The sequence below is a fragment of the Balearica regulorum genome, chromosome 15, assembly GCF_011004875.1.
Source record: "Balearica regulorum gibbericeps isolate bBalReg1 chromosome 15, bBalReg1.pri, whole genome shotgun sequence".
NCBI lineage: Eukaryota > Metazoa > Chordata > Aves > Gruiformes > Gruidae > Balearica > Balearica regulorum.
The window spans coordinates 17758021-17783908 of NC_046198.1; the positions used below are offsets into that span (position 1 = coordinate 17758021).

The following is a 25888-nucleotide window of genomic DNA, read 5'->3' on the forward strand; positions in this document are numbered from 1 at the left end:
GGCAGCTCCACAATTAATCTGACATTTGAGGTGGCCTTACTATAAAGCAGACCGACAAAAGTATTTCACTTGTAGACTTTCATTTTGTCTCGGCAGATGAGGTCATCAAACCAAGTGTTTCAGGAAATCCACTGTATAATCAACAGGAAGCCAACGTCAGCTCCCAGAACAGTTTCATATCAAAAATTATACACTTTTATTGTACTCAAGTAGACACATCTCCTTTCGGGAGCAGCTAGCAGAATATTCTTGGCAATGGTTGCCGCAGTTAGGATCACCATGAATTTTGCTAACATTTCAAAACAAGGGCCATTAAGTCCTGCTTGGTTTGCCTTCATAACCCAAGGAATGAAGGTATGCTGAATGGATCATTAACTGACTTGACTGGCATAATTAGCAAGCAACTACTCTATTGCTGCAGCACTTGGGATTATTTTCAACTGAATGACGCTAGCAGTCACTTACCGTATTTAAGGCATGTATTATTTTGGATCTAAAAACCACTATGGCACACGACAGAGAGACGAGCCAGAAAATCATCATTATGCCTGAAGACTGGACTCCTTTTATTCTTTCATATTGTATTAAAAATGTGGCAAGTAACTGTGGACAAGTAAGATAAAGCTTGTGAAATATTTCAAGTTTTGCAATACATTATACACATATACAAGGTATCATGTTAAAGTGTGCTTATTTAACATTTCAAATCCAGTACCTCCCATACATGGTAACACCCAGACATTTTAAGTGTAATTCAAAATTATATTTAAATAGGAAATTCTCTAGAGCAGTAAAGATAGGAAGTGGACAAAAAAGGGAAAAGGAATATGTATTACACAGAAGTAAACGACCACATACACAAAATCACCATCAAAAGCTGCCAGTCTATTTCTTTTCTGGTTCTACATCACAAATCAACATGCAATTATAGTGACACTATACCCTTTCCAAGTATTTCCTGACCAATCCTTTTTAAAATAAAAAATTTCTTTCCATACAAGCCACAACACCCAACAACACTGACCAAATACTACTCTATTTCTGTATTTTGTGTGTTTTCAGAGTCTTTTAGGAAGCTGGTACAACTCAGTAATCTCACCTGGCTGCTGCAACATGCATTTTCCATCAGCCTGACAAAAGCTTGAAAACTGTTATTAAATGACCACAAACTATTTAACAGCTCTTGCATCTGTCAGTATGTTTCAGGGCTGTTGGGTTTTTGTTTGTTTGTTTTTGTATTGCTGTTGGGGTTCTTGTGTCCCAAGTCTGTGATAAATGTAAGGCAACTGACAATAAAGGAATAGCAAGGCATTTCCCTTGAAATACAGGCTGCAGAGAGTCTGGGGTGAAAACAGACAATACCTGCGCACCCAGGTAGGAAGAGTTAGCTAGGACACCCACGTGCCTCATGCGGCATTTAAGACTTTCCACCGTGCCATCAAATGCAACAAAGAAAACCTGCACTAAAGAAAGTTATGTGTAAAAGTTTGTAATAAGATACTTAATAATGTGATGCCTTTGACAGTCTTTTACCAAGTTCAGTATGATTTGTATTACATAGGTTTGATAAGTCCTCTCGACTTGATTCCTCCACCCCACACTTGAGTCAAGCAACTCAACGGTAGCTCAAGCCTACCAAACTAAGGCTCTGGCTTGCATGCTGGCATGCAACGGACTGGGCACAGCTGGGCTGGAGGGGTTTCTCATTTTTTTATTAAAAGAAAGCAGACACTTCAGAGTCAATAGTTCACAGTTCAACTGCATATTAAGTCTGTACGTAAAGACTGTAGCTTAAAGAATTGCAATACTGTGAATAACACTAAGATGCATGCTATTGCTTATGGCTTTGCATGAACAAAGACCATAATAGAACTTACCATTGTTATACCCAATACTGTAGGGCTAACAAGAAAAAATGGAGCTCGAAAAATATTTTGACTTCTTTCCCAGAAAGAGTAGAAAAGGTCTGCCCAGCAGACTATCCACAGTATTAAGCCCAAAGCCTGCAATACACAAGCATATTTTATACATCAGTTCACACAAATCAGGCAGCACAATATATACATGAACACTAGATGTTATGTGTTAGTAGAAGGGGAGTCAAACAGATCATCTCTTTTGGGCAATTCCACAACATGCACCCCCAAAAAAAAAAAAAAAGTAATTTGGCTTTATGTATTGGATCCCCACTAGAAGAAAAAGAAGAAAAAGATTTACTAATTTTCAGTAAATACTAATTTTTAGTACCATATAATTCAGTGTGTTATGAAGCAGAAAGCTGGTGAATCTCACTCCCGAATAACAGATTGCAGAGAAAATCTCTCCAATCCACCATGCTATTATAGTCTTTCTCAAAACTTTTCACTTATTCTACAGGAACAAAAAAAAAAAAAAGGCAAGAAAACATTAAGTACCTCTTTTACAATAGAGGTGGAATAAAACACCTGCAGCAGCTCTAGAAATCTAAGCTGCATTAACTTAAGGAGCTGATGGGATAACAAATTATTTTTATTATTGAAATAAAGGCCTCGAGATTGAGTTGACTTAAAATAGTCTTCTCCAACTGGTCTTACAAAGGATTTGCATGCTTTTTTTGATATGTCAGAGTAAATTTCAGAAAGCCTACTGATAAAAGGGCAACAGAAACACACTAAGCTTGGAAATCAAACACAAGTAGAACGAGTAACTTACAGCTGAGGTGCGCACACAGGCCAAGAGTAATGCTCCACAAAAACAGTGTGCTAAAACATAGCCAGAAATACATTCAAACCTCCAGATAAGCTTAGTAAGTTCTGATTTTAAGAAGTTGCATACCGTTTTGGCTTTGTTGAGGTTTGACATTTGTATGTATCCCCTGTCATGATAACGAAGGTATAGGAAGTACACAGGGAAGCAGAGCCATAGGTAAATGCAAGGAATCCAGGCCAGGACTGTGTTCTGAAAGCACTGGGTGAAGTCTGGATTTTCCGTGTGCCATGTCAGATTCCAATCCTGGGGACAGAAAATAGAGCAAGTTAAAGAAAAAGCAAACACAAAACTGCAGTATTTTTAAAAAAAAAAGAAAAAAAAAAAGAAATAACCACTATCTCTGCCTTATTCTATACCTCTTATTGTGTATTTATACTTGTATAGCCGCTATCTCTGCCTTATTCTATACCTTTTATTGCGTATTTATACTTGTATTAAACTTGCAACATTCTGTGATGTATCTAATTTTATTGTAGTTTCATGGCTCACAAGTTTTAAATCTTCACAAGATGGCAACAGTGTCACTTTTGTTGGTTACGCACAGCTACCACAACACATTAATCACTCAAATACAATACTTTAACAGTACCTACCGGGATCTTTAACAGCATTAATCAAGGATTTTCACATTATCATTGCAGAAAACTAAGGTGACAATGCTAGCTATCTCCCATTGTAACCACCATGCATGGATGTGTAAGTACTCAGATACACCACATTCCCAAATTCCAGTGCAGAAACGTTATCTGGCACACAGTAAAAGTGACAGCACAAGATAACATCGCTATTTGTAAAGTCATCTTGTAGCTCCTAAACTGTCCGCAGCAAACCCAGCTGAGACTTTCCGGTCATCCATAACAACTGGGCATAGGACGAGGTAAAAGGCTCACCCTTGCAGCCCATTTCCTACTCAACAACAGAAAAATGTAAATCAATGTAATTCCACGTTCTCCTATTTCTCTCAACACGATTCTCGAAATCAAGATAAACCACCATACAGTCAAACCAAAACTGACACTTAGAGTAATAAAAATGTGATCACCATTTCCCTTACTGGAAGAAGGGCTATTTACAATGACAAGCTATTTAGTTAAATGAACTTTCACACCACATTTATGATTGGCTTGAGTTAGGAAAATTTTATCTTAAAATTACTGGCTTTGCTGTAAAATTATCACAAGGGACACTTCCTCTCAAGTGCTATGGATTTCTGACTCTTCAGAGAATGATGCAATAGAGAGATATCGCTGCTGCAGATGGACTGCAGCACTCAACAGCCAAAGCACAGCTCACAGGCTTCTGTTTAAAAGCCACGCAGCCAAGAGCAGCAGTCCATGCCCAAAGGCTTGGTAACTATAGTGTCACTTCCAGTTGCAAAGCATTTTTTCAGACAGTTGCACAGCTTACAACTCCCCAACACTGAGACGTAATGGCAGTCAGTAATCCTTCTCCTCTACAAAAGCCTGAGCTGGTCACAGAATTAAGTGCCATTAACCCCATTTTATAGATGAGGAAACAGAACCAAACGAGCCTCAGTGCCTGCCCCCCCTATTCCAACATCAAAGCTGGAAACAGAACCCACTGCTCAGAACCGCCACACTTTGATCCTTATTTGTCCCTCATCTTCCACTGATTACACAGTTTCAAACACAATTTCAAAGAGAGGAAAATAGATCTAAAGAGAAACAGAAGATATAACTTGCAAAAATTTCAACTTGAGGCTAACCAGACATTTTATCACAGAGCAGGTTTCCCCTTAAATTTGACCATTCTGTACTAAGATGTTTTGTTGGGGTTGTTTTGTTTTGTTTAAACTTCTTTTGAAAATGTATAAACAAAAATATTTTCTTTCCCCACTTCCCTCTCAGTTTCTATCAGAATCTAAGACTTCTTTCTCGGTTAGATACAACAGACAGCATGCAGAGGTCACACAGCTGTTATTTTTCTCCTCTAGTTCCACACCATTCTAAAAATTCTTCTCACTTCATTTTTTTTTTTTAAACTGACAAATTAAAAATTATACGATCTCTGAACTTAACAGAGCCAATTCAAGGAAATTAACACTGGCAGAGCATAAAAATGCCCGATTATGTTTTAGCGTATCTGCATAGGGGTCACGTACGTTGTTCGTGACAAGGCAGCGGCTGTGAGACGCTGTGGGCGAGCCACATGCTTATTAAGTTCCCTGGCTGCATAACATCATCAGAAATTTCAGCTGAGTCATCCTTACATTTAGCCACCGCGCAAATGTTTTTGGCTTTCTAAGTTCCAGCTGCTCCGCTCTAGCACAAAAGCCAAGAAAAAGTCTCATGACTCTGCAGAACAGTTTACAGATCACAAATTAAGATCGTTAATATGATTATACAAGTAAATGGACAGGATGTAATCAGCTTTACAACAAACAAGAGCATTGACATAATTTTATTGAGTAAATTCTTGGAGATCTACACACTGGTTACTATCCCCTTTTCCACTGTTTTTAAATGCTTGCTGTAAAATGCATCAGGCAATTACCAGAAAGGACAGAGCAGGTAATGCACATGTCACTGCCACGTGGCTAACTAAAAGAAAGAAGTGCTGTATGCATGACTGCTATGCATAGTGGCTGGAGGAAACTCTAAAAACATGTGCAATCTTTCATTTGACTTTCATATTGGCAAGTTATCTGGAGGGGTTTCTGCATGAAAGGCGAGAGGGTATGATGCAACGGTACTTCCGAGTTAAGATCAGAAAGTCAGGACAAATGGGCAGTTTGGGGTAAGATTACTGCCAGAATTTAACAGCTACAGCAGCATCAGTGTATCTTTCACATTTTTCCAGGATTTGATCCAGAGGCTGTTGATATCAAATAGGAGTTGGCCTAGCTTAACACACAGCTCTTCTCTGCACAAGAGACATGGCTACACACAGGTGAGGTGCAGAAGCCCCTTCCATTTTACATTCGTTTCAGGTGACAAAAGGTGAGGAAAGCGTGCATGAGGACAGGCGTGGTGGTATTTTTTCCTGCCGATTCCCCAGGTGAAATTCTCTCAGGCTATGTCTACACAAGGCGGTAGCAGAGACAGGAATAGAGCTGTAGACTAAATACTTGCTGCTGAGCACCGACGTCCACACGCAATGCCTTTCACTCAGGTTCATGCCAGTCGAGTGTCAGGCTCCCCTGCAGACCGACCAGACCGTCCGTCAGGCACTGGAACACGCTTCCCCGTTAACACTTGTCCAAAAGGCGTGGGGGCCGCTCTTGAGTGAACCAAGACGCAGGACAGGGCACTGCCAGGTCACATCAGAAGCAGGCTCCCGCTCTGAACCGAGATGGTAATGCCCTCAGTGGGCAAAGTCAATCCATTACAAGAGAAAGGCATATGCTAAGTTCTGTGTGGAGGATGCCATAGCTTTAGGAGGCTCAATCCCAGCTGGAAAACATGTCACTCTCATCATGAATCCAACATGTATTCATATTCATATCACCATGTTCGGTTACACAAGTCTAGACTAGTTCTGCCAATTTAAAGTACGTGGTTCTCCTTTGCTTTATATAAACCCAGTTTCAGTCTTATTTTTTCCCAGCACAAACCAAAATTCTTTACGGATCAATGCAGAAACATTCACCGAAGCAGAACTTTGTATTTAAAAGAAATTAATTAGCAAATTAATGACATTTTTTCTGACTCGAGTTTCAGAAATACTATTTTAGCAAGTTCTAGTAAAGAACTAAGATGCCCCACTTTCACATCTCAAAGATTAATAGCAATTTGCACTTTGACTGATCAGCTAACCCTTCTACTTTGCAAGAGCACATCAAATGACAGAGATTCGAGTATCCATTGAAAGCCTACAACAAACTAGCAGCCTCCTACCAGGAAGGAGGAAGAAGAAAAAAGAGTTACGTCTATAGCCATTAGAATGTATAATCTGGAAGCAGCCTTTAATGTAATCTATGACTGCAGCAACTCACAGGAGAAGAATCAGTGCAATCCTTGTTCCTTTCCAGGTAGATGTTGGGAGAGAAGAGAGCTGCTGTTGGCTTAGTTTTAGTCTAGTCCAGAAGAACCACATCTCAGGTATTAGTTTCAGGTTGGGTTGTATTCTTTTTAAAATCCCTGGACAATTTTAAATTTCACAGAATAGCAAATGGGTATTTTTAAATTTATCCAACCTATTTCTCAGTGTTCATTTCCATCACCAGCACTGTGGCTGAAAAAAATACCAGTCCACAGTTTTTGTGCCCAAAAGCACTTTTTCTCTTACGGTACAGAAAGGCTTCCTATCACCCTTGAAGTAAAACCCCCTGTCTCCAAGAGCAGCACAAAAAATGCTTGCCGTTCCCCAGAATCACGTGGATCTATTCACAAGTAAACCACTTATTTAACAGTGCATAAACCCTGGAAAAATAAAGAACTATATTAATTCCTGTCTAAAATTTCAGGAACAGGCAAGAACATTGGCAGGAGGAATGTAAGACAACATTGCAAGACAAAAGCAGAGTTATTCTGCCTGTGCTGAGGGAAGGAAGGCTACAGGGAAGCTGTACGCCTGCAGTGTGCCTGACCTGAGGAACAACAGTACGTGACACTGGATGGGAGCGCGTGGCTGGTTGCCTCTCTCCAGGCAGCCAGGAAAGGCTGCTAAGCGAGCAGCCGCCTGTTCCCACATCATAATCCTACTTGACCCACAGCACTTTTTAAAATTCTCCCTGGCAGAAACGGAGAGACCAAAAATCGCTCAGTTTCATGCCTGCTGTGCGCAAGTGTGCTAGAGATGGAGGCTGCCAACCGCACTGTTAAATCCACCTGCATGAACCAGCTGTGACTGAAGGACTTAAACACTAACATACAGCTACATAAAGTGAAATTACAAAACCACATTGGAATCTTAATATCACAGTCAACACTTACTCCTTCAAATGGAGTTTGACACTGACATCGGTGTGTACCCACTACTTCGATAGCGCCCACAGAAGAACCGCCTCCTTTGTAATACCAAGATATGCTTTCTCAATCTTATTTTCCTAACAATAAAAACCTTTTTTTTTTGTTTAATGCAACACTTACATTTAGTATAATGCAACTAATTAGCGCTCTCAGGCACTAACACTGTAATTGCAGCTGGCAACTTTCATTACATAGTATCATCACTTTCTCATTGCAATAGGAAGTTTCACAATCTGGCAGCTCTAGATATCATATTAAAAACCTCCCCAGCATAGTACCTATAAACCCATGAGTTGACTCAACCATTCTCCCTCAGATGCCATCAGCCTTTAGCCTCCACTATCTAGGCCAGCAAATGTCCTGCCTGCCTCCCCCCAGACAGAAGATGCGCCTGATCTGGCTGAGCCTACAGCCTCAGAGGAGCTACTGGCATCAGTGGACGACGACGGGGCGAGTGGTGCAGAAAAGGAACTCTCACTTTAAGGCTGCTTTAAAGGATCTCCGGCCTTGCTTTAGAAGTTCCCAATACCACCATTCTCCATCAAAACCAATGGTAAAAACAGGGGCACTGTTAACCATACTGAGAATTAAGGAAAACAATGAACTACAAAGTGATCCAGATTTTACAATAGGTTAGGAGGTCTGCTTTCAAGTAACAACAAACAGGGATCCTAAAATTTTTAAATCATTTATATAAAGAAGATTTAGGGGGGGAAATATCAGTAAGCATTTCTAGCAACCAGGAAATACCCCTAATTTCTCATAATGTTTTCTATTAGAAATGGCTTTAGCAAGACTAAGTTCTCAAGAGTAATGCCTTACATAATGCCGATTTGATGTGTTAACACAGCCAAGAATAAGCTTCTACTTTTGAATACCTGGTCCTGAACTTAAATCAGGTGTCTGCACCTCCTCGCCCAAACCTCGGTACGTCCTAATGTTCACCAAGAGCTGAAATCCTTCGTTACAGACAGCACAGCTGAAACCATGTGTAAAACACCAGGAGAAAAGCATGCTTTACCTTTGTTTCCCTTTAGCCTAAAATAAGAAGCTGATACTAACAAGTTGCCAGGGAAAGGAGCACCTGCAGCTGTGGAATTTACCAGAGCCATCTCTGTAATCCAAGGAGCTAAAAGCCACTGAACTACAGCTATTTTTTGTGTCAGGGAAACGTATGACAGACTGTGTCAGCACTTGCAAAATTAAAGTGTTTAGCCTCTTTCTACAGAGGTAGCATTTCCCTACTGTGCCATGTACCAACATGTACAGGTACCGTGAGACAACATTTGGCCACATGACAACAAAATATTTACTATTCACTGTTTCAGAATCAAAAGGATGGGTTTTGCCCTTCTGTGAAGTTTTTCACCAAAATTACTCTTACTTAAAAGGATACAGGAAAAAGATTCCTGCTATCATCTCCTTTTTGCACCAAACCCAGAACTTCTGCTTAATAATGCAACAGCCTGTATATCGAGTTCAAATCACTGGGAGAAGTTTGAACACACCTGGGTAATAATTTTACAAAGGGACTAAGATAACAGCTTAAGTTGGGATAAACTGTATCTGAAGCTACCACAGATGCAAACAGTTAGAAAACAGTAATGCACGGAATTCTGACGCTATTAAAAGTAAGTAAAAGGTCAGTACGCGGCAGTAGGCTTTTTAGAGATGTGACCCAGAATGACTTCAGTGCAACCTGGGATAACCTTCACTTCGTCCCAGTATAGCACAGTGTTTCAACGTAAACTGTGTTGTAATTGCATGGAACAGCGCAAGTTATTCAGATGTTTTGCTGCATATTTTTTTCCTCATTTAATTTTCTGAGCAACCTTGAACTGACAGCTGTAAAATGACAGGGCATCTGTTAACTAAATCCCCATCAACAACAGAATATCAGGCTTCATTTTTGTGTATTTCCCCTAAACGGATCTATTCTGGATTAAGAGAGATAAGTTTAATGTCTAATATAAGTTTAATTTCTGTGCAAATTTAGACTCTTGTTCACATGACCAACAAAAATGTTTTACAGGTTTAAACGAGAGAAAGCTGATAAGCCTCTGGCGTTCATCACTAAAAAACCCAGCACAACCAAACCGTGAGAATCAGGCAATCAGCTGTTAATTATAATAAAGGAATCATCTTGTGCAAAGGTTTTTGTGTTTAACACTCAGCTGCTGCTGCTCCTCCTCCATTCCAAATGCTGTCCACATACGTACGACCTTCCTGTGTCAACAAATGTAAGTAGTTCTCTGATCTGCATACTCTTTTAAACTTTTAATATCTAGCTGGTCACAAATTCATCCATTTGCATGTATTCAGCCTAAACTCTTATCAAGCCCACTCAGCACCACTCTAACAGCACCTCAAACTCCCTCCCTAGCTCTGCTGCAAACACGCTGAAAAAGCACTAAAGACATATTTTAGGCTGCAAAAAGCTGCAGGGTTCCATCAGATGTGCTAATTTACTGCTTTTCTAACGCAGGAAAGCATAAGCCACAGAACTTCAGAACATGAAATTACTCTTTACATAAAAACTCTGGTTTTCCTTCAGAAGTCTATTTCAGGAAAAGTATCGGTGTCCCGGTGTCCTCACAAACAATATAAGCATAGCAGCTGTTTACCTCACACAGTATCGCTTCACAAATTGTCAGCTAATCATTATAATGAATTAAAGAATATTATTTTGTTTTCGTTAATATAATCCTACCAAGCCGCATTATAGTCTTAGAAGATCCTAACACGTCTGCAACCAGCTGAGAGGGGCTGATGGATCTCCCCTGGCTACAACGTTAACCCAAATACAAAATATAAGGTCTTTGGACAAACACTCAGGACAATACATTTATTAAGGCAGACAAAACATGCCCAGAAGCCTCAGACAGAACTCTACACAACAGCAAGGGAAGCAGAGCCCAATCCCACCAAGCTGGCCCCTGGATTTTGTGCGCAAGCTCTGCCTCACCTTTTCTCATCCATTCTGTTTATGTCCTGTAGGTTGGTTCCATATGAAGAAGTGCTAAACCTGGAACGATGTTTGGATGCAATTTCTTTACTGACAAAGAGGCTCCACAAAAGCTTTCTGCACCAACAGGGAAGAAACAGGCCTGGGTTTACACAGGCAGACACAACTTGAATCATTACAGGACTCGAGTTTTCAAAACAAAACCAGAGATGAAAATGTGCTTTCCTCCTAGAAGTGAATGAAATTACTTGCTTTCAATCCTTCCTCCACAACCAAAAGCCCAACTAGAAAAATGTGGGGAAAAAAATTCCACTGAGTGCCCACTGAGATAAAAAAGAATTAGAGCTAACTTTATCTAAATTAATTTTAAAATACACAATGTCTTTGCCTGTGAAGGACACAATACAAATATAAGCCATTTCTCTCACGTTCCTTAAGTGTAAACAAGAACCTCAAAAGTTTCAGATTTTATTTGACATACAAGCATCTTCTAATGAATGAATAACTGAGACTTCCTGTAAAAGCCGGCAGAGCCCTCGGGCAGGGACTGTAAGGAGCTGTTTAGTTAGAACTCACTTTTTCTTTCGTATCTCCCACTTTTTCATAAAAGCCCTATTGGGGGTTAGCCTTGAAAACTCAAAGTATCACAAAAGCTCTTAACCTCTTCCTCTAGCAATTTCAAACATAAAACAACTTCTCTAAATGTGATACTGCATAGTTTACAAGCTCTGACAAACTGAAACTACCCGAAAATTTGATTCAGAAGAAAGGAAAACCAGCAGACTATTTCAAAATGTAGCTGCACTGAGACCCCCAATTGTGTGAGTGTGCATACATCCAGACAGCTAGGTCAGCAGGCCAGAGCATACAGTAAGTTCTAGATCTGCCAGACACTTATCCTGCTTACCTAGAATGACAGAGTTCCTCACCCCACTTTACTTGCTATTACTAAATAGTAACTTTATCTTACACAGTTGTACCTTTTTTTTATATTATGGATGGGATACTCACTCTGAGATACTCAGTGATGTTAGAGAAAGCAAGAATGAAACAGTACCCTTCCAAAAAGGGAGTCTGGTTCACAGGAAGCAAGAAACAGTTAGATTCTGTAAGCAAATCTGATTGCAGTGAAGTTAATAAGCTGACTGGGGGCACAGAGATAAATTAAACAGTGAGAAAAAAAAAAAAAAAAGAATGAAGAAGATAGCAAGCCTGCTTGGGCTGTTGACCTTTCAGAGTATTAAATAAAACCAATCTGTTTAATTCTCAGAGGAGAACTTTCAACAATAACATTCCCTGGGTATGCAAACAAGAAAAATCCTGGCCAGCAAAGCTTAAGAAGATTAGCATACAGTCTTTAAGGGTCTGTTAGGTCCCTTCAACCTGCAAAGTCTCCCAAACAATTTAAAACTGAGTTGCCCCAAACTCAGCACCACCCATGACAGAAAGCACGTCTCTCTGAAGCCGAGTTTGCCCATGGCAGGAGATCCCGCTGCTCTGCTAGCAAGGCAGCGGCACCAAGCAAGAGAGCTGATGTGACCATGCAGCTCACCACAAGAACGCAGTAACACATGCCACCAGGTACCCCGCCATCACCCAGCTCTGAGAAGCTGGGGTGCAGCCCACAAGACAGGAGTTCAGTAGCACGCACACAGGCAATATCTAGAAGCCCAGTGAAACACTGCATACGCATAGGCATTTTCTGAAAACCATTACAACTTCAGCTTCAAGTAGTAGCAACAATGGAAACACCAGAAAATGAAATAGCTAGAGTATCCATAAGCACCAAAACCAGCACTACTACCCTCCCCACTGCAGGGAGCAATGCAACAACAAAGTGAGTACGGAGGGTTGGTTACGAGGACAAGTTCGGCAAGGGAGAAGATTTTTCCAGACACATCTTATACCCACTGGAATTCACAATTGTTCTTTGGCAGGGTTAGAAAAATCCAGAAATCAACCAACCACACCCACAGGACCTTTAGCTGGAAGAAGCGAAAGGCAGACTCCACGTGATTTGGAAAAGTATGACAAATAACAAAACCATCTATATTCTTGGGAAACAACGCAACTAGTGCAAAAAAAAAATGGAGTAGTTATGACACAGCACAAACATCAAAAATGTATATACTACAGCCAAGAATTCTGTTTTCATAATGAAAGAATTTGCCATCAGAAATTCTATACAAACTAGTTGTTTCCAGCATCCAAAGTGTTCTTGCTTCTACCTGATGTTTCAATTCCACCATTCAAAGAACTGGCAGCTCTTTTTCACAAAACCACTGCTCTCTCAAGTGAATTTTTCCACAAACCAAATTCTGAAACACATATTCTGTAAAGCTCTTCACATAAAATGTCTCATTCTAGGAGAGGGAAAAAATACATTTGATGATAACTCATAATTTAGCCACTTTGGAGAAACCTGAAAATTAGCTGAAAAGAGATATGAACTTAACGTAAAAGCAGGTTAACAGAGTCACTTTTGATCAGTTGGAAAAGCTAAATATCTTAAAGTCTTAATGATTTTAATAATACTTGCTGAGTAATACTTTAATGGTTCTTGAGAAAAACAGTATAATGACATTTTGTTGAGACACCGATTTTTTATTTTGTTTACTAGTAAGGCAGCTCATTAGCTCAATACTATTTGGCAAATGCCGGATGAATACATGAGAGGTTCTTTGAACTGTCTAAGAAAACCCACGTTTTCCTCTTTCCTGCACGCTGCCTTCGGTAGCTCTCACCTCACTTTAAAAAAAAAAAAAAAAACCAACCAAAAAAAAACAACCAAACAACCCAAAAAACCAGACTTCCAGCTGGCTCTCCTCCCTTCCTCCACACAACCACCCCCTCCACACAACCAGTTTCCCGCTCCGCGCTGTCCTTGCCGCCCCAGGGCCCGCACCGCTGCCAGCCCCTGCGCGCCCCGCAGCGCCAGACCCACCCGCAGCGCCCCCGCCTCTCACCTGGGTTTCGGCTCAGCCACAGCGGGCTGCGCCCACCGCTCTTCACTGAGAGCGAAAACATTGCTGTGCAAACACGCGGCACAGCTGCCAGCCTGCAGAAAGCGTGTCTCCGGGTGTCTCCGGCCTCCCTCACAGGACAGCACGGCAGTCACCGTTATTGCCGTTGCCCGCACGGCCCCGAGGAAGGCAGGCGAGCGGCCGAAGGCGATACAAGAGACCGCTCCGGTCACTCGGGAACTCGCCTGCAGCCCCCCAAGCTCACCAGTGCCCCCCCCCCCAGCAGCTCCCTGCCGGACACCCCGCACACGAGGCACGCCAGCTCCCGCTCTGCGACCCGGGCCCGGGCCCTGGCACCCAGCCGGCGACCAGCGACCCCCCGGCCACGGCCCTGCCCGTCCACCCAGCCCGCGGCCGCTTCGAGCCGGTGCTCGCTCACGCACGCCGGGGCGGGCGCAGGGCCGGGGAGCGCCGCAGCCCCCCGCGCTCCGCCCAAGGTGAGCGCCGGTACGGGGGGCTCCCGACCCCGCCGCCGGGCGCGGCCCCCTCGGGCTCCGCCCGGGCCCGACGGCCCGCGACCGCGCCCCGTCCCACCCGGCTCCCCACCATCCCTCAGTGCCGACGCCGGCGGCCGCCGAGCGGAGCCCCCGCGGCCCCATCCCGCCGCTCACCCAGAAGGGCTCGTAGGCGTCCGCGCTGCAGAAGCTCTCGATCCCCATCGGGCGCGGCGAGGCGACCGCGGGCGACCGCGGCAGCGCTGCGCTCCCCCCCCCCCGCCCCTCCGCACCTCTCCGTGCCCGGGCGGCGGCGGGCGGAGACGGGTCGGCAGCGCCAGCACGGCGCCCTGATTGGCTCCGCGGTCACGGGGATGCCGGGGCGGGGCTGCGCAGTGCGGCCTCGAGCACCCCAGCCCGCCCCGGCGGCCGCCCGCGGGGCCCTCACGCCTCCGCACAGGCGGCGGCACCGTCCGGGGCGGGGGACGGGCCCAGCCGGCCGCGGGCAGAGCCCAACGCGCGCTTCTTTGTTCCACGCAGAAATCCCCCGCGCCCCCGGCGGGTAACCGGCCCGGAAGCATCGTCGTCCCCCGCCTCCGCCTCGCCTCCCTGCCCGTGACCGCAGCACCCGGCACCGCCCGCCCCCAGCAGCCCCCCGGGTCCCGCACCTCCCGGCCGGCCGCGGGAGCGCCTGCCCGCCGGGCTCGACCTGAGCGGGCATCGCGGCACGGCCCTGCCCGTGGCACTGCTCCGGGCCCCGCGCACACGGACCCCACGCAGCCCCCCGTGGGCAGGCACCGCAGCGCCCTGCCGCGCCCCGGGGGACAGGGCAGGGCACCGTCCTTGGGGAAGGCCGCAGCGAAAGCCTAGGCTCACCTTCAACTATTTCACTTTTACACCTGAACCAGTTGAACTGGTTTCAAAGCCCTGAACTAGTTCAAATTGACTAGTGTGAACTGAAACCGAACCAAAGTAACTTCATCCGCAGCCCAGCTCGCACCAAGATACGTACTAGTGGAAATAACTGCACAGCCCCTGTGGGCGTGTTTGGCTGTATCTCGCTCGACACTCTTCTCATCCTATTTAAACGCATCGGTTAAACCCACAGACGGTGTCCACGCACGGCTGACTATCTCACGTGCTAGAACAGACCAGCTGGAGTATGGATGGCGCATGTGTAGGAATGGCATCGTACGTGGCAGGAAAGAGCAGGGTGGTTACGTACCACCCTACAGTAACATCTGAAAGCTTTAATCACACAAGTTATGTGCAGAACCTCAATTTTAAATGTTCTTTTGCATCCAGAGCAATTACGGTTACAGACAAAGTTGTTAGAAGAGAGAGAGGTCTCATTGTCTAATGTATAACTCAAAAGCATCACGCGTACAAAAAACGATTCACAGGTTGGTCTTTACTCACCTGCACGCCTTCAGTGCGGCTTCAGAGCTGCGCTCCACGGTCACCGCTGTGGCCGCACTGCCCCCCCGATGGCGGCGTTTCTGGTCTGTCCCCCCGGCTCTCACCCGCCCAGGCAGTGTTCAGCCCGTGCCAAGGTCACACCTTCCTCGATGAGCTGAGCAGAATCATCACGGAAAGATCAAACCAAACAAATTGGGTGTCAGAAGCTGGACAAGTTTATGTCACTTTAACCCATACCTTAGTTCATACCGTGTTAAAATCTTTATGGTATTGCAAGAGAACAGCTAATGCTGAAGTCTGATCCGATCCCCCTTATTTTTATTAAGAATATTTCTGTCCTGTTTTGTGCACTCTCTACATTCTTCTTAAAGTCCTGTTAAATACCTTGGTGGGTTGGGTTTTGATGTCTCAATGCTCACTACGACTCCTGCTGAAAAAGTTGCATCACAGTCTCCAGCGTCTGTTATCCTACTGCCCCTCAGCTGCAAGGAACACTTTTTTTTTTTTAGTATGCTCTGCAGCACATACAAATGTTAATAGCTCTGATAATTAATACAAACTATCCCATAGTTAGGTTGGAAGAGCTTTTCTTTTTTAATAGCACTATTAATGAAATAGTAGACCAGAAAAAATGCTAAATAGAGAATAGAACCTTTAAGAGCTTACACTTTTACACACATTCTGTGTGCAAACATAAACTTACAGTTGAAGTCATACATCAGAAAATTATTTAGGATCTAGAGATGATACGCAGGGATTCTTCCAAACAAGAAGACAGTAAATAAGCATGAAGTGAGGAGAGTCAATACAAACGTATTTTTACCCACACCTGTTTTTCCTCCGGATACTATTGTATGCTAAAAGACTAACAAAATTTAAGTTACACTTTCAGGAGTCAAACTTTCCAATTACTTCAATACAATAATTTTTTTTTCAGCCCCAAACTGTCCTTGTACCAGTGGTCATGCTCCAGGTGAATGATGTTTGTCATGAAATAAAGATACTTGGATCTGTACCTCAAATTAGTTCCCTTCAATTAATTCCATCTCCTTCCCTTAGAAACTCTAAGCAAGAGAAACAACAAAGATGTAAACCAAAGTGCTGTCAAAATGCAGAGCAAATAATTAATGTGAGGGGAAGCAGAAGAGTTCAGAAGCAAAATGTAACAGACTTGAAATCTTTGTTGTGGAGGAGAAAAAACAGAACTGATGCAAGCCCAAACCTGCAGAGATAAAGAACCAAGATCTCAGAAAACCAAGTCAGTCACTGAATGTGGATTTCACAAACCATTGTTGTAACAGCATCTTTTAAAACACAGATTAATACATAAAATAGAAACTGCAATCTTATTTAAAAAGGCATTTCCTTGCAATCAGAAAAAAAACCAACCCAAAATTCTGTTTTGGACACCAAACTTTGCTTGGTAGGATACAAATTAAAGCTGGAAATACAGGGTGGAAAACAGCAACAACTTATCAACTGGAAATTAGGTGTAATAGAACAGTAACCCACAACAGCATGGTGAAATTTGGAAGGATGCCGAGAAAAACGTTTTGGCTGTGAAAACACCACGCGTGTTCAAGGTAAGCGGTTATTGCAGTGGGGATCTGGGCAGCAGACGTAGGGCAGACAGGGCGCTTACTGCTGCTGACTCACTGAAAGTTCCTGCTACGTTAACGGAATACATTAACTTCACCATCACTTCTAAAGACTTTTTTCCTGAATTTTATTTAGTGCTCCCTGCCAGGGATTCTTTGGAAGCTCATAATATAAATATTAACTTTGAGAGGAAACATTAAAAAAAAACAAACCAAAAAATCCCAGCACCTCCACCCCAGACTTCAAGGCCGTGGTTTTACTGCTTAAGACGACTCACATTTTCCTTCAAGCCCAAGCAGGCTGCTCCACTTAGACCATGACAAATTGTTTGTTCATCCCCACTGGCTGCATTTCCTTTGGGAAATACTTAACACGTTCACAAAATAAACGCTGCCGACTCATCCCGGCATCATGAAGCGCGCACACATGCCTCTGGACACACCAGGGATCCTCGCAGATTGCAAACCACCCAGTATACGGTTACATTTTGGCAAGTCCTTTTCATTAAAAGCTCTTTTTTTGGCAAGTCCTTTTCATTAAAAGCTCATCTTTCAGGGACTCAGTACTAAACTCCTCTGCTACACATCAGGGAGAAACTCTCACTCATGCTCCACGGTTCCTTTTTTTTTTTTTTTTCATTTTTGTTGGGGTTTTTTTTTGTTTTTCCCTCCAAATGAAGCACACTGACCACCTTCGAAATTGCAGAGGGGAAAAAGTACAGCAACCCCGAGAGGCTGTCCGTTCCCCCCGCCCCAGCGGACAGGGCCGAAGTACGGGCAGGCAGAGGCAGGACACCGAACGCTAACTCCGCACGCACCACGGAGCACCGCTCGTTACCTCACGGCAGCTCAGGGGATGTCCCTGGGGCTGCGGAGCCGCTCCCCGCGCAGGGACCGCCCGGACCCTCAGCCGCCGGCTCGGCTCCGCTCCCCGCGCAGGGACGCCCCGCCCGCCCGCCCGCCCGGCCCCTCAGCCGCCGGCCCGGCTCGGCTCCGCTCCCCGCGCAGGGACGCCCCGCCCGCCCGGCCCCTCAGCCGCCGGCTCGGCTCGGCTCCGCTCCGCTCCCCGCGCAGGGACGCCCCGCCCGCCCGGCCCCTCAGCCACCGGCTCGGCTCGGCTCGGCTCCGCTCCCCGCGCAGGGACGCCCCGCCCGCCCGGCCCCTCAGCCACCGGCTCGGCTCGGCTCCGCTCCCCGCGCAGGGACGCCCCGCCCGCCCGGCCCCTCAGCCGCCGGCTCCGCTCTCGCTTCAGGGAGCGCGCGGCCACGCCCGCCAGCCGCGGGGCGCGCGCCGTCCCCCGCTCGAACCGCCCGCCCCGCCCGCCGGCGCTGTTCGATTGGCTGGCGTGCGCCGAGGGGCGCGGCCGGCAGGCGCCCGCTCCCGCCTCCCAGCGCCGCGCCTGCGCGGTGGCCGCCCGCCGCCGTCGGGCTGTGGCATCCGGGGCCTCGGCGCGGCCGTTGGGTGATGGCGACGGTGGCGGAGCTGAAAGCAGGTTCGGGAGGGAGGGCGGCCGGAGGGGAGGGGCGGCCCGGGCGGCAGAGGCACCTCGGACCACCCCAGGGGCGGGCAGCCGGCCCTGCCTCGTACACCCGGCGGCCGGTAACGGGGCCCTGGCTCCTCACACCGCCCCTGAGGGGCCGCGGGGGAAGCGGCCCTCAGGCTCCACACGGGCGCTCCGTGTCTTGGTCTGGGTTTCACTCGTTAACGACAGCTTGGTCCAGTAGCGTCCCACTTCTGAAATTGCTAGAACGCATCTTTACTACTAAAATAAATAATCGTGACTGCTTTGAAGGCTTAATTTTTATCCGTAATGTTCCTCCTCTGGTTACCTCTGGCATGTGCACAGGTGCAAATATCGTTATTTCACTGTGAATATGCCGAAATTACGTTTATACCGTGAATAATAAATGCTGTTTGAATACATTTGGCTTTATATTTGAGTGCATTTGGCTTTATATTAACCAATCTTTTTATGGTAATAGTTTTAAAGGATACATTGGAAAAAAGAGGTGTTCTTGGACAAATAAAGGCAAGGATCAGAGCTGAAGTTTTTAATGCACTGGATGACCAAAGCGAACCACGGCCACCACTGTCTCATGAAAATCTCTTAATCAACGAACTAATTCGTGAATACCTGGAATATAACAAATATAAATACGCAGCATCTGTTTTAACTGCAGGTATTGGGGCGGAATTTTTGTTCTCATCACTATATTAATAGACGTTTGCTGTTTGGTTGAGTAATTGCACTAATACCATGAAATTAGTAAGTGGGACCGAGCTGCACTATCTTGTCTTCCCTTGGAAATAAATAAGATACAAACACTGTCTCCACAGCTTTACTTGCAGCATTAAGCCAAATCATACCGTTAGTTTTCAAGAAAACTTACTCTTTGCTCCTTATCTTTGAGGTAAATCCTTTGACAGAGTAGTTGATAGAAGAGCAAGACAACTTGCTAGCAGCCTGCAAAATCAAAATACCTTTCTTCAAATGTCTGCTTTTGTTTTGGAAAATCGCTAGCAATATTTTTAAAGCATAGATCACATTTTTGTCTCATTGGCGTTTGGGTAAAGTAAAAAAATAGAAATCTACAAATGAACAAAAACTAAAGTAATACGTACGCATAAAGCAGTTGATAGCCTGAATTACAGCAGTTCTGGCAATTCATGTATATAAGCTGTATCAGAAATGTAGTTAGATGTCCTCAGCTTAAATAACAAAAAAGAATATAAAGAAAGTCTTTTTTTGAACAACTGCAGTTAAGCATTACTATTACTGGCTGTGCTAAAATACCAATATTTGAGAGCTGTTTAGACTACAACATCTAAACGGTGGATGTAATTTATGTGGTACAGTGCTTACTTATTTTTGCAACTATTGCTAACTTGTATTTGAAATTTGAAGTTCTGTAGTTGTGCTTAGACACAGTAACTACATTTTCTATTTAATAATTTGATATATTTCACTCTACTAAAATTACAGGCACAAAGGTTCATCTGAAGGGGAGATGGAGACAGTCTGTGTAGTAGTTAAACTGTTGTATCTGATAACAGTACTTCTTTAGAGAAAGAGTTGTTTGCCTGATTAATTTATCTTTACATTGTAAGACTTCATTATATGAGTATGAAGCACCAATGTTAAGTGAGTTCCCTGGAATTACAATATACTGTTAGATATTAATAGTCTAAAAGGGAGATGGGTGCTCTTGTTCTCTTTTGAAGTCTCCTGAGCAGTCTTTAAAAGTTAATTGGTGATATTTTTCTTACCAGTCTTAAGAATTTGGGGGAAATCTCTTTTCCAGAATCTGGCCAGCCTGCAGTGCCCTTGGATAGACAGTTTCTTGCCAAAGAGCTGAACATAGCTGAAGACGCAAATGGAAAATCAGTGTAAGGAGTGATTTTGGAATGCACAGTGTATTCTGTTCTGCATATATTTTTCTCTTTAGTGTTGTCATAAATCACACATAAATGTTCTCACCAGTTGAAATGTGACTAAATCACATATGCTCTGACATGCTGGATTCAAACTCACAATGTCAAACATGGAGCCGTTTTCAAACGCACTCAAAACTAACATTTAATTCTGCCAACTCTGCAGCATTCTCCAGATAGCATGCTTGCACACCAAAACGCAAGTCTCTTACCAGTACAGTCTCTCCTACAGTCAGAAAACGGATCCGCTCTTTGCATATCAGTGAGCTGCTTTGTAGAGCAAGAAAAAGATTCTTGTACTCTGAGATTAGATATAAATTCTCAGTGCTCTGATACGACTGCATTAATGAGCTAGGGTACTGGAGCACGTTTAAACACATCCAGCATTCTCTGTAGCTTGTCCTGTCAATCTGTCCGGTGCTTAGGAAGCCCCAGGTTTGGGCTGTGCAGTGGAGTACTGGGCTATGGCCTGCCAAAGTCTGATCCTTCGTACTGCACGAGCGAGAACTGGACCTGTGTTCCTGTGCTATGCACACTCCAGTCCTGCACCTGCAGGGTAACTGGGAGCATCTCTTAGGGCGAGCTTTTTAGGAGAGTGTTGGTGTTCACAGTGGGCTTAGGTCTGTGCTTATTTATATAACAATACTCATCGTGATGTATTTTAAATAATTACTCTAAAGACGTCTGTACATATTCAAGAAGTAAACATTAAGGTCTGAGAAGTTCTGAGGAAGGGGTGGGTTTTTAATACTCAGTATTTCATTGACTTCATAGACTGCTTTGTTATTTCTCTCTTAAGCAGACCTCTCTTGTATGGAATTCTCTCTCATTTCTTACATGGTGGTAAAGAAGGAAGTACCCAGAATACCTTTCCAAAAGTGTCTTTGCTGAATTATCCAAAGCAAAACTTGGGCAAACCACCTTCTGAGAGAAGTCAGAAAGGTGGGTACGGGGTCATTTTTGCAAAAGTTTTATTTGTGACTGGATTTTTTTATACGATACGTATGCTTGTAACAGCATAAGCATGCAGATGGACACCGTGTACCTCCTTCTCGGTGCAAGGAGCGCTTTGAACTGACACCTCTTTTGTAACAAAAATTCTTTAGCAGAACAGCATTTATATAGCTCAAAAATACCATTGAGCTGTGTGACGTGACCACGCTTGTCGCTCAGGTATTCATTTGAGAAAGGTCTTACTATACCCAACTCAAGAAAGACCCACCCATGATTTCTCAAACAGCCCACATACATGCCTTTGTTTAAGTAAGTGACTGATTGCACCAGCTCTCAGGCCTGCTTCTCTCTGCCGGTACGCTGACGGACAGCATGCACAGCATACGGATCCGATTGCCAGCGGAAGGGCCTGCCTGGCCTTCACACGTGGCGGCAGTACAACCTTCTCTCTTCTAGGGGAACGTATTTTATTTATAAAGCAGACATTTTTAAAAATTGCAGGCGACCAAAGTTATGTAATTTCTCAACAGTGGAAGGTACTGTGAAGCTGCTCTTACCTTGTGGTAGCTTGTTACCTTGTTAGTTACTAGAGAGAAGGGGAAAAAAAACCTAATTGTGTAGCTTTGTTCTCTTAAGGCTTTTGGACTGTTAAAAACTGAAAACTCAATTGAATTTGACAGCTGTGCTATTCTAATTAATTTTGCTGCTCTGCAGTTCCTGGTAAAGACCAGAAAATACTAATATCCCAATTCTCAGTATCAGGTCATCTGCTAAATTGCTTTACCATTTTCCTAAAAGTTAAACTGATCAAATTGTACTCCCTTATATGATTACAAATCTGGAATGGGTCAGCTGGAGACAGTGTTATTACACTGGCAATTTAATACAAGAATTTCACCTAAATTCTCAGTAAAATACGTTGAATATGGGGTGTATATCTCTGTCATCTGTTCTAACTTAGCTAATTCCTATAGAAAGTTCTTAACTCTTTAGCTGTCAATTCTGTATATGGCATAAACCTTTCCTGAGGACATAATTCACATCCTGTTGACTGCAAAGCTTAAGCTCTGAGTTCATTGCCCTGTGGTAGAACACTGCTGAATCTTATTTTCCCTTTCTGGTCTGGCTGGTTACGATTCATACTGCCTGAACTACAGAATGAAAGGGATCGTTGGTCCAGTTTTTGCCTTCAGAGAGTCTGCTTGGCATATTACTTCACTTTCTACTGTAAGAATTTAGTACTGTTGTGTTAGTACTATCAACTATTTCTTTTGTATCCAAAAAATTGAAAATTACGAGGCCTGAGATACTACATCTAAAATGTGTGAGAAGTACTAAACACCTGAACAGTTAATTCATTGAGACAATGTTGTTTCCCTTCTGCCAGAAGAGGGGGCTGAAGAAATAAAATTTCAATACCAAAACTGCTATAAATGATCTCTTTGTTACAAAATAATTATTCCCATCAGAAGTTTCTCCATTTTAAAAACAAATTCAGTGTACAGAAGACTTGTTTTTAAAGTATAACTTTGTACCTCTGTTCTGAAATTGACTCTGTGCAGGGTCACCTCGCCCTGTTGACGCCAATATAATTTCACATGGGGATTTAATTGTTTAGGGTTAGTTACAAAACTCAGGATTAATCGTAAGATTTGACAGCACATTGCTTTTTGAACTAACAAAAAATATAACAGTTTTAAGGCTTTTAACCTTTAAGTAACTGTAGTCTGAAATTACTTTCTGCATGTGTTTGTAGAGTATGTCAATGGAGACCTAAAGGCAGTGGGTTTAAAATACTAATTATCTAGCTGTTTTAATTAGGCTGCATATTAAGGTAATTGAGTCCTTTCATAAACTCAACTCTCAAAGTCTCATATTTTAATGTCTAACTTGCTTTTCATATTAGAAATCATCTTGCTTATTTAGTTGAATGAATATGCCAATAAACTGGTGTACAGGCTGGGAATCCTGATGAAACGTGGGGAATGCGGTGGTTCTGTTAGGTCGTTCACAATAGCCGAGGTCAAGTTGTCTGAAACCTCATCCTTAGTAATGCAAAGCTGTTATTTCATACGGTTGCATGGAAAAATATATTTGCAAAATTGCCCGAGTTGCCTACGATGATATTCTGAATCAAAGTTGATAATAGTAGAAAATAACACTTAACACCTTTGGATCTCCAGATGCGTGAGAATATTTATGTCTGTGTTTCAGTTTCAGATAGAATTCCAGAACCAGGAAGGATGGCTGGCACGAGCATCGAAGAGCCCCTTGTTTTACAAAGTATAAATAGATGATGTCTTTCACATGCTAATTCCTCTTGTAAAGTTCTGCAAGAGTTCATTTAGGAAATTCTTCTTTGCATAAGTGTCCCCAGTATGTCCAGTGGGACCATTTCAGCTTGTCAGATCTACCCATGAGACAGGATGAGGGGGTCATGCTTACTGTTAATGAAAAAATTGTTAGCAAGGGCTCTTCCTCCAGTGCTGGCAGAAGGAAGACCCTATCTGAAGTCACACTGGTGAAGCCTGTGTCTAGAATTGGGCCTAGAAATACTGGGTTTACGTTACAAAATTTTATCACATAACTTAGCATTTCTGCACTTTCCTTACCATGTTCTGTCTTTGTGTGTCTTCCCTGTGTTTTTTGAATAAAATTTTTCGGTTTTATTCTGTGTGGTATTTTGAAAGTCTTCAAACTAAGCATTTTAATCATTCTTCTTTAAGAAGAAGAAGCTGCTACTTTTGGATAAGTATGGGAAAATAAATTTGAATAGAAAAGTGCTTTAGAGGAATAGTTGTTTTTAATTCTCCGGAAATGAGGACTATATTTATCTTCATGCCAACAAACAAATGAGGGTAAGTCTTTTCCATCTGGAGTTGCTATAAATTGTACGGTGTAACACTGAGTGTATGGGAGCGAGAGGAACTTCTGTTTTTTTCCCAAACGACATGAAACTCAAAGTCAGGCAAACTAAAAATAAAGTTGGTAATAGATTACTGATTCTCAGAACTTTTTTTAGCTGAGGTACTTGCATGTCGTGAAATGGTAATTTACTTTAAAAGCCAAACTTGCAGAGGTACATCAGAAAATAACAGGTTAGCTATTTTCTCATTTTAACACAATGTATGGATGTTAGTTTCCAGTGGTACTGAGAGGAGTTTTGTATAAATAAGTTTTTAGGGTTGCGTTCTTAAAAATCTTAATTGTTAGATAAATGGTACAGTAAGTGGGGAAAGAAGGGGAAGAGAACAGGCAGTTTGTGAGTTCAAGTGAAAGGACCCCGAGTTGTACAGAGTGCAGAGTTTTGCCTTAGTCGTGATTTGACCCAGTCAGCATTACAGGTCATTTTTATTCTGACAAGCGGCCTCGCCTCTGCTCTGACGTGCAGTTGTAGAGAACAGGTAGGGGCCGCAGGGGAAGCTGCGCTTACCCGTCCGGAGGCTCCGCAGTGAGCTCACCCCTCCGCGTGGCCGGCCGTGCTGCCGGCTCCCCGGGGCTGATTTACCGGTATCGCGGGGCTGTTGGCAGGAGGGGAGGACGTGTGTTTGCAAAGGCACCTCGGACAAATCCAAGTCTCTTGAAGCTTGGCATCGGTTATAATTGACCGTTTGTCAAGGAAGCAAATCTCTCTCTGTGTGCCCTCGCTCTGTGCTGCCCCCACCGTCAGGTCAACTCCTTGGCTGAAGAGCCGTTGGGTACCACCTACCACCATGGGATTCTGCCTCCTTCCTGCACGAGTGCAAATCCATCGCTGAGCTCTCTTAATTCTGCTAAAAGTATAGCAGAAAAATGGTCTTCTCAGCTGTTACTTGCAAAGTACCTTCATTCTGGAATGAGCTGAAAGTGCCTCCGTGGAAAGCTGCAAAAGGGAGCTTTGAACAATGCAGGTAGGCTTGCTCTGGCCACGGAGATCCCTGGATTTTTAACTTGGTTTCCCAGAGGTTAAGTGCTGGACCCCTGTTTCTCAGAGGCCCAGTGGGTCACATTGTTACGTGCTTTTGGAATCTGAATTGTCTTTCTGAGGGCAAGGAAAAAGGGCTCTGGGAAAGGCGGAAGCTCTAACCTTCTCTGTTAGACAAGTCCAGTGTCACCAAAGCCATTGCGGCTGCCTTTTCTCTCTCCCCACCACACAGAAGCTGCCCGGAGCTCCCTGGGAAATGGATCCCGAGGGGCAGAACCCAAGCGCCATCGCTGTCCTGGTGGAAGGAGGCAGAGGGACGGTCGGCCTTGCCCTTTCCCAAGCAGACGGCTCAGCAGGCTCGTCAAAGCAGAGGCTGTTAACGAGGGTGTCGTCGCTGAGCTGTGGGGCTAATAAAGGTGTGTCTCTGGAATCCCAGAGGAAATCCGTTTAAGACAGAGGGAATCTTGGGGCTATTTTCTT

General features: G+C 44.0%; 2 protein-coding genes across 7 annotated transcripts in view; one reads left to right on the forward strand and one right to left on the reverse strand.

Annotated features, from left to right (window-relative positions):
• The window catches only part of LOC104629563 (ATP binding cassette subfamily C member 1 (ABCC1 blood group)), a 52945-nt gene extending 38497 nt beyond the window's left edge, over nucleotides 1-14448 (reverse strand). For 2 of the 3 annotated variants that reach the window (XM_075767877.1, XM_075767876.1), the window contains exons 1-4: nucleotides 14279-14448; nucleotides 2815-2991; nucleotides 1878-2003; nucleotides 466-603 (exon numbers count right to left, since the gene is read on the reverse strand). In XM_075767877.1, coding sequence (XP_075623992.1) covers nucleotides 466-603; nucleotides 1878-2003; nucleotides 2815-2991; nucleotides 14279-14326 — 489 coding nt within the window. In that variant the 5' untranslated portion in view covers nucleotides 14327-14448. The remainder of the gene's footprint in view (nucleotides 1-465; nucleotides 604-1877; nucleotides 2004-2814; nucleotides 2992-14278) is intronic. The other variant, XM_075767878.1, reaches the window with a different exon arrangement.
• Nucleotides 14449-18480: 4032 nt separating this feature from the next.
• Nucleotides 18481-24173, forward strand: CEP20 (centrosomal protein 20). Of its 4 annotated transcripts, none has more exons than XM_075768108.1 (5): nucleotides 18481-18610; nucleotides 19101-19298; nucleotides 20421-20505; nucleotides 21353-21492; nucleotides 23719-24173. In XM_075768108.1, the coding sequence occupies exons 1-5, from the start codon at nucleotides 18583-18585 to the stop codon at nucleotides 23799-23801; spliced, it is 534 nt and encodes a 177-aa protein (XP_075624223.1). In that variant the 5' UTR covers nucleotides 18481-18582; the 3' UTR covers nucleotides 23802-24173. The 4 variants fall into 4 exon arrangements, with proteins under 4 accessions (XP_075624223.1, XP_075624222.1, XP_075624224.1 ...); XM_075768107.1 differs by having other exon boundaries at nucleotides 21350-21492; nucleotides 23719-23936; XM_075768109.1 differs by lacking the exon at nucleotides 21353-21492 and having other exon boundaries at nucleotides 23719-23862.
• Nucleotides 24174-25888: the final 1715 nt, after the last annotated feature.

Bases quoted from the DNA above. Each gene is read 5' to 3' on its own strand.
- CEP20 (XM_075768107.1), top strand. From the start codon at position 18,583: ATGGCGACGGTGGCGGAGCTGAAAGCAG. The intron at 19,299-20,420 runs GTATTGGGGCGG...TCTCTTTTCCAG, and splicing joins AGCATCTGTTTTAACTGCAG to AATCTGGCCAGCCTGCAGTG. The intron at 20,506-21,349 runs GTAAGGAGTGAT...TTCTCTCTTAAG, and splicing joins GACGCAAATGGAAAATCAGT to CAGACCTCTCTTGTATGGAA.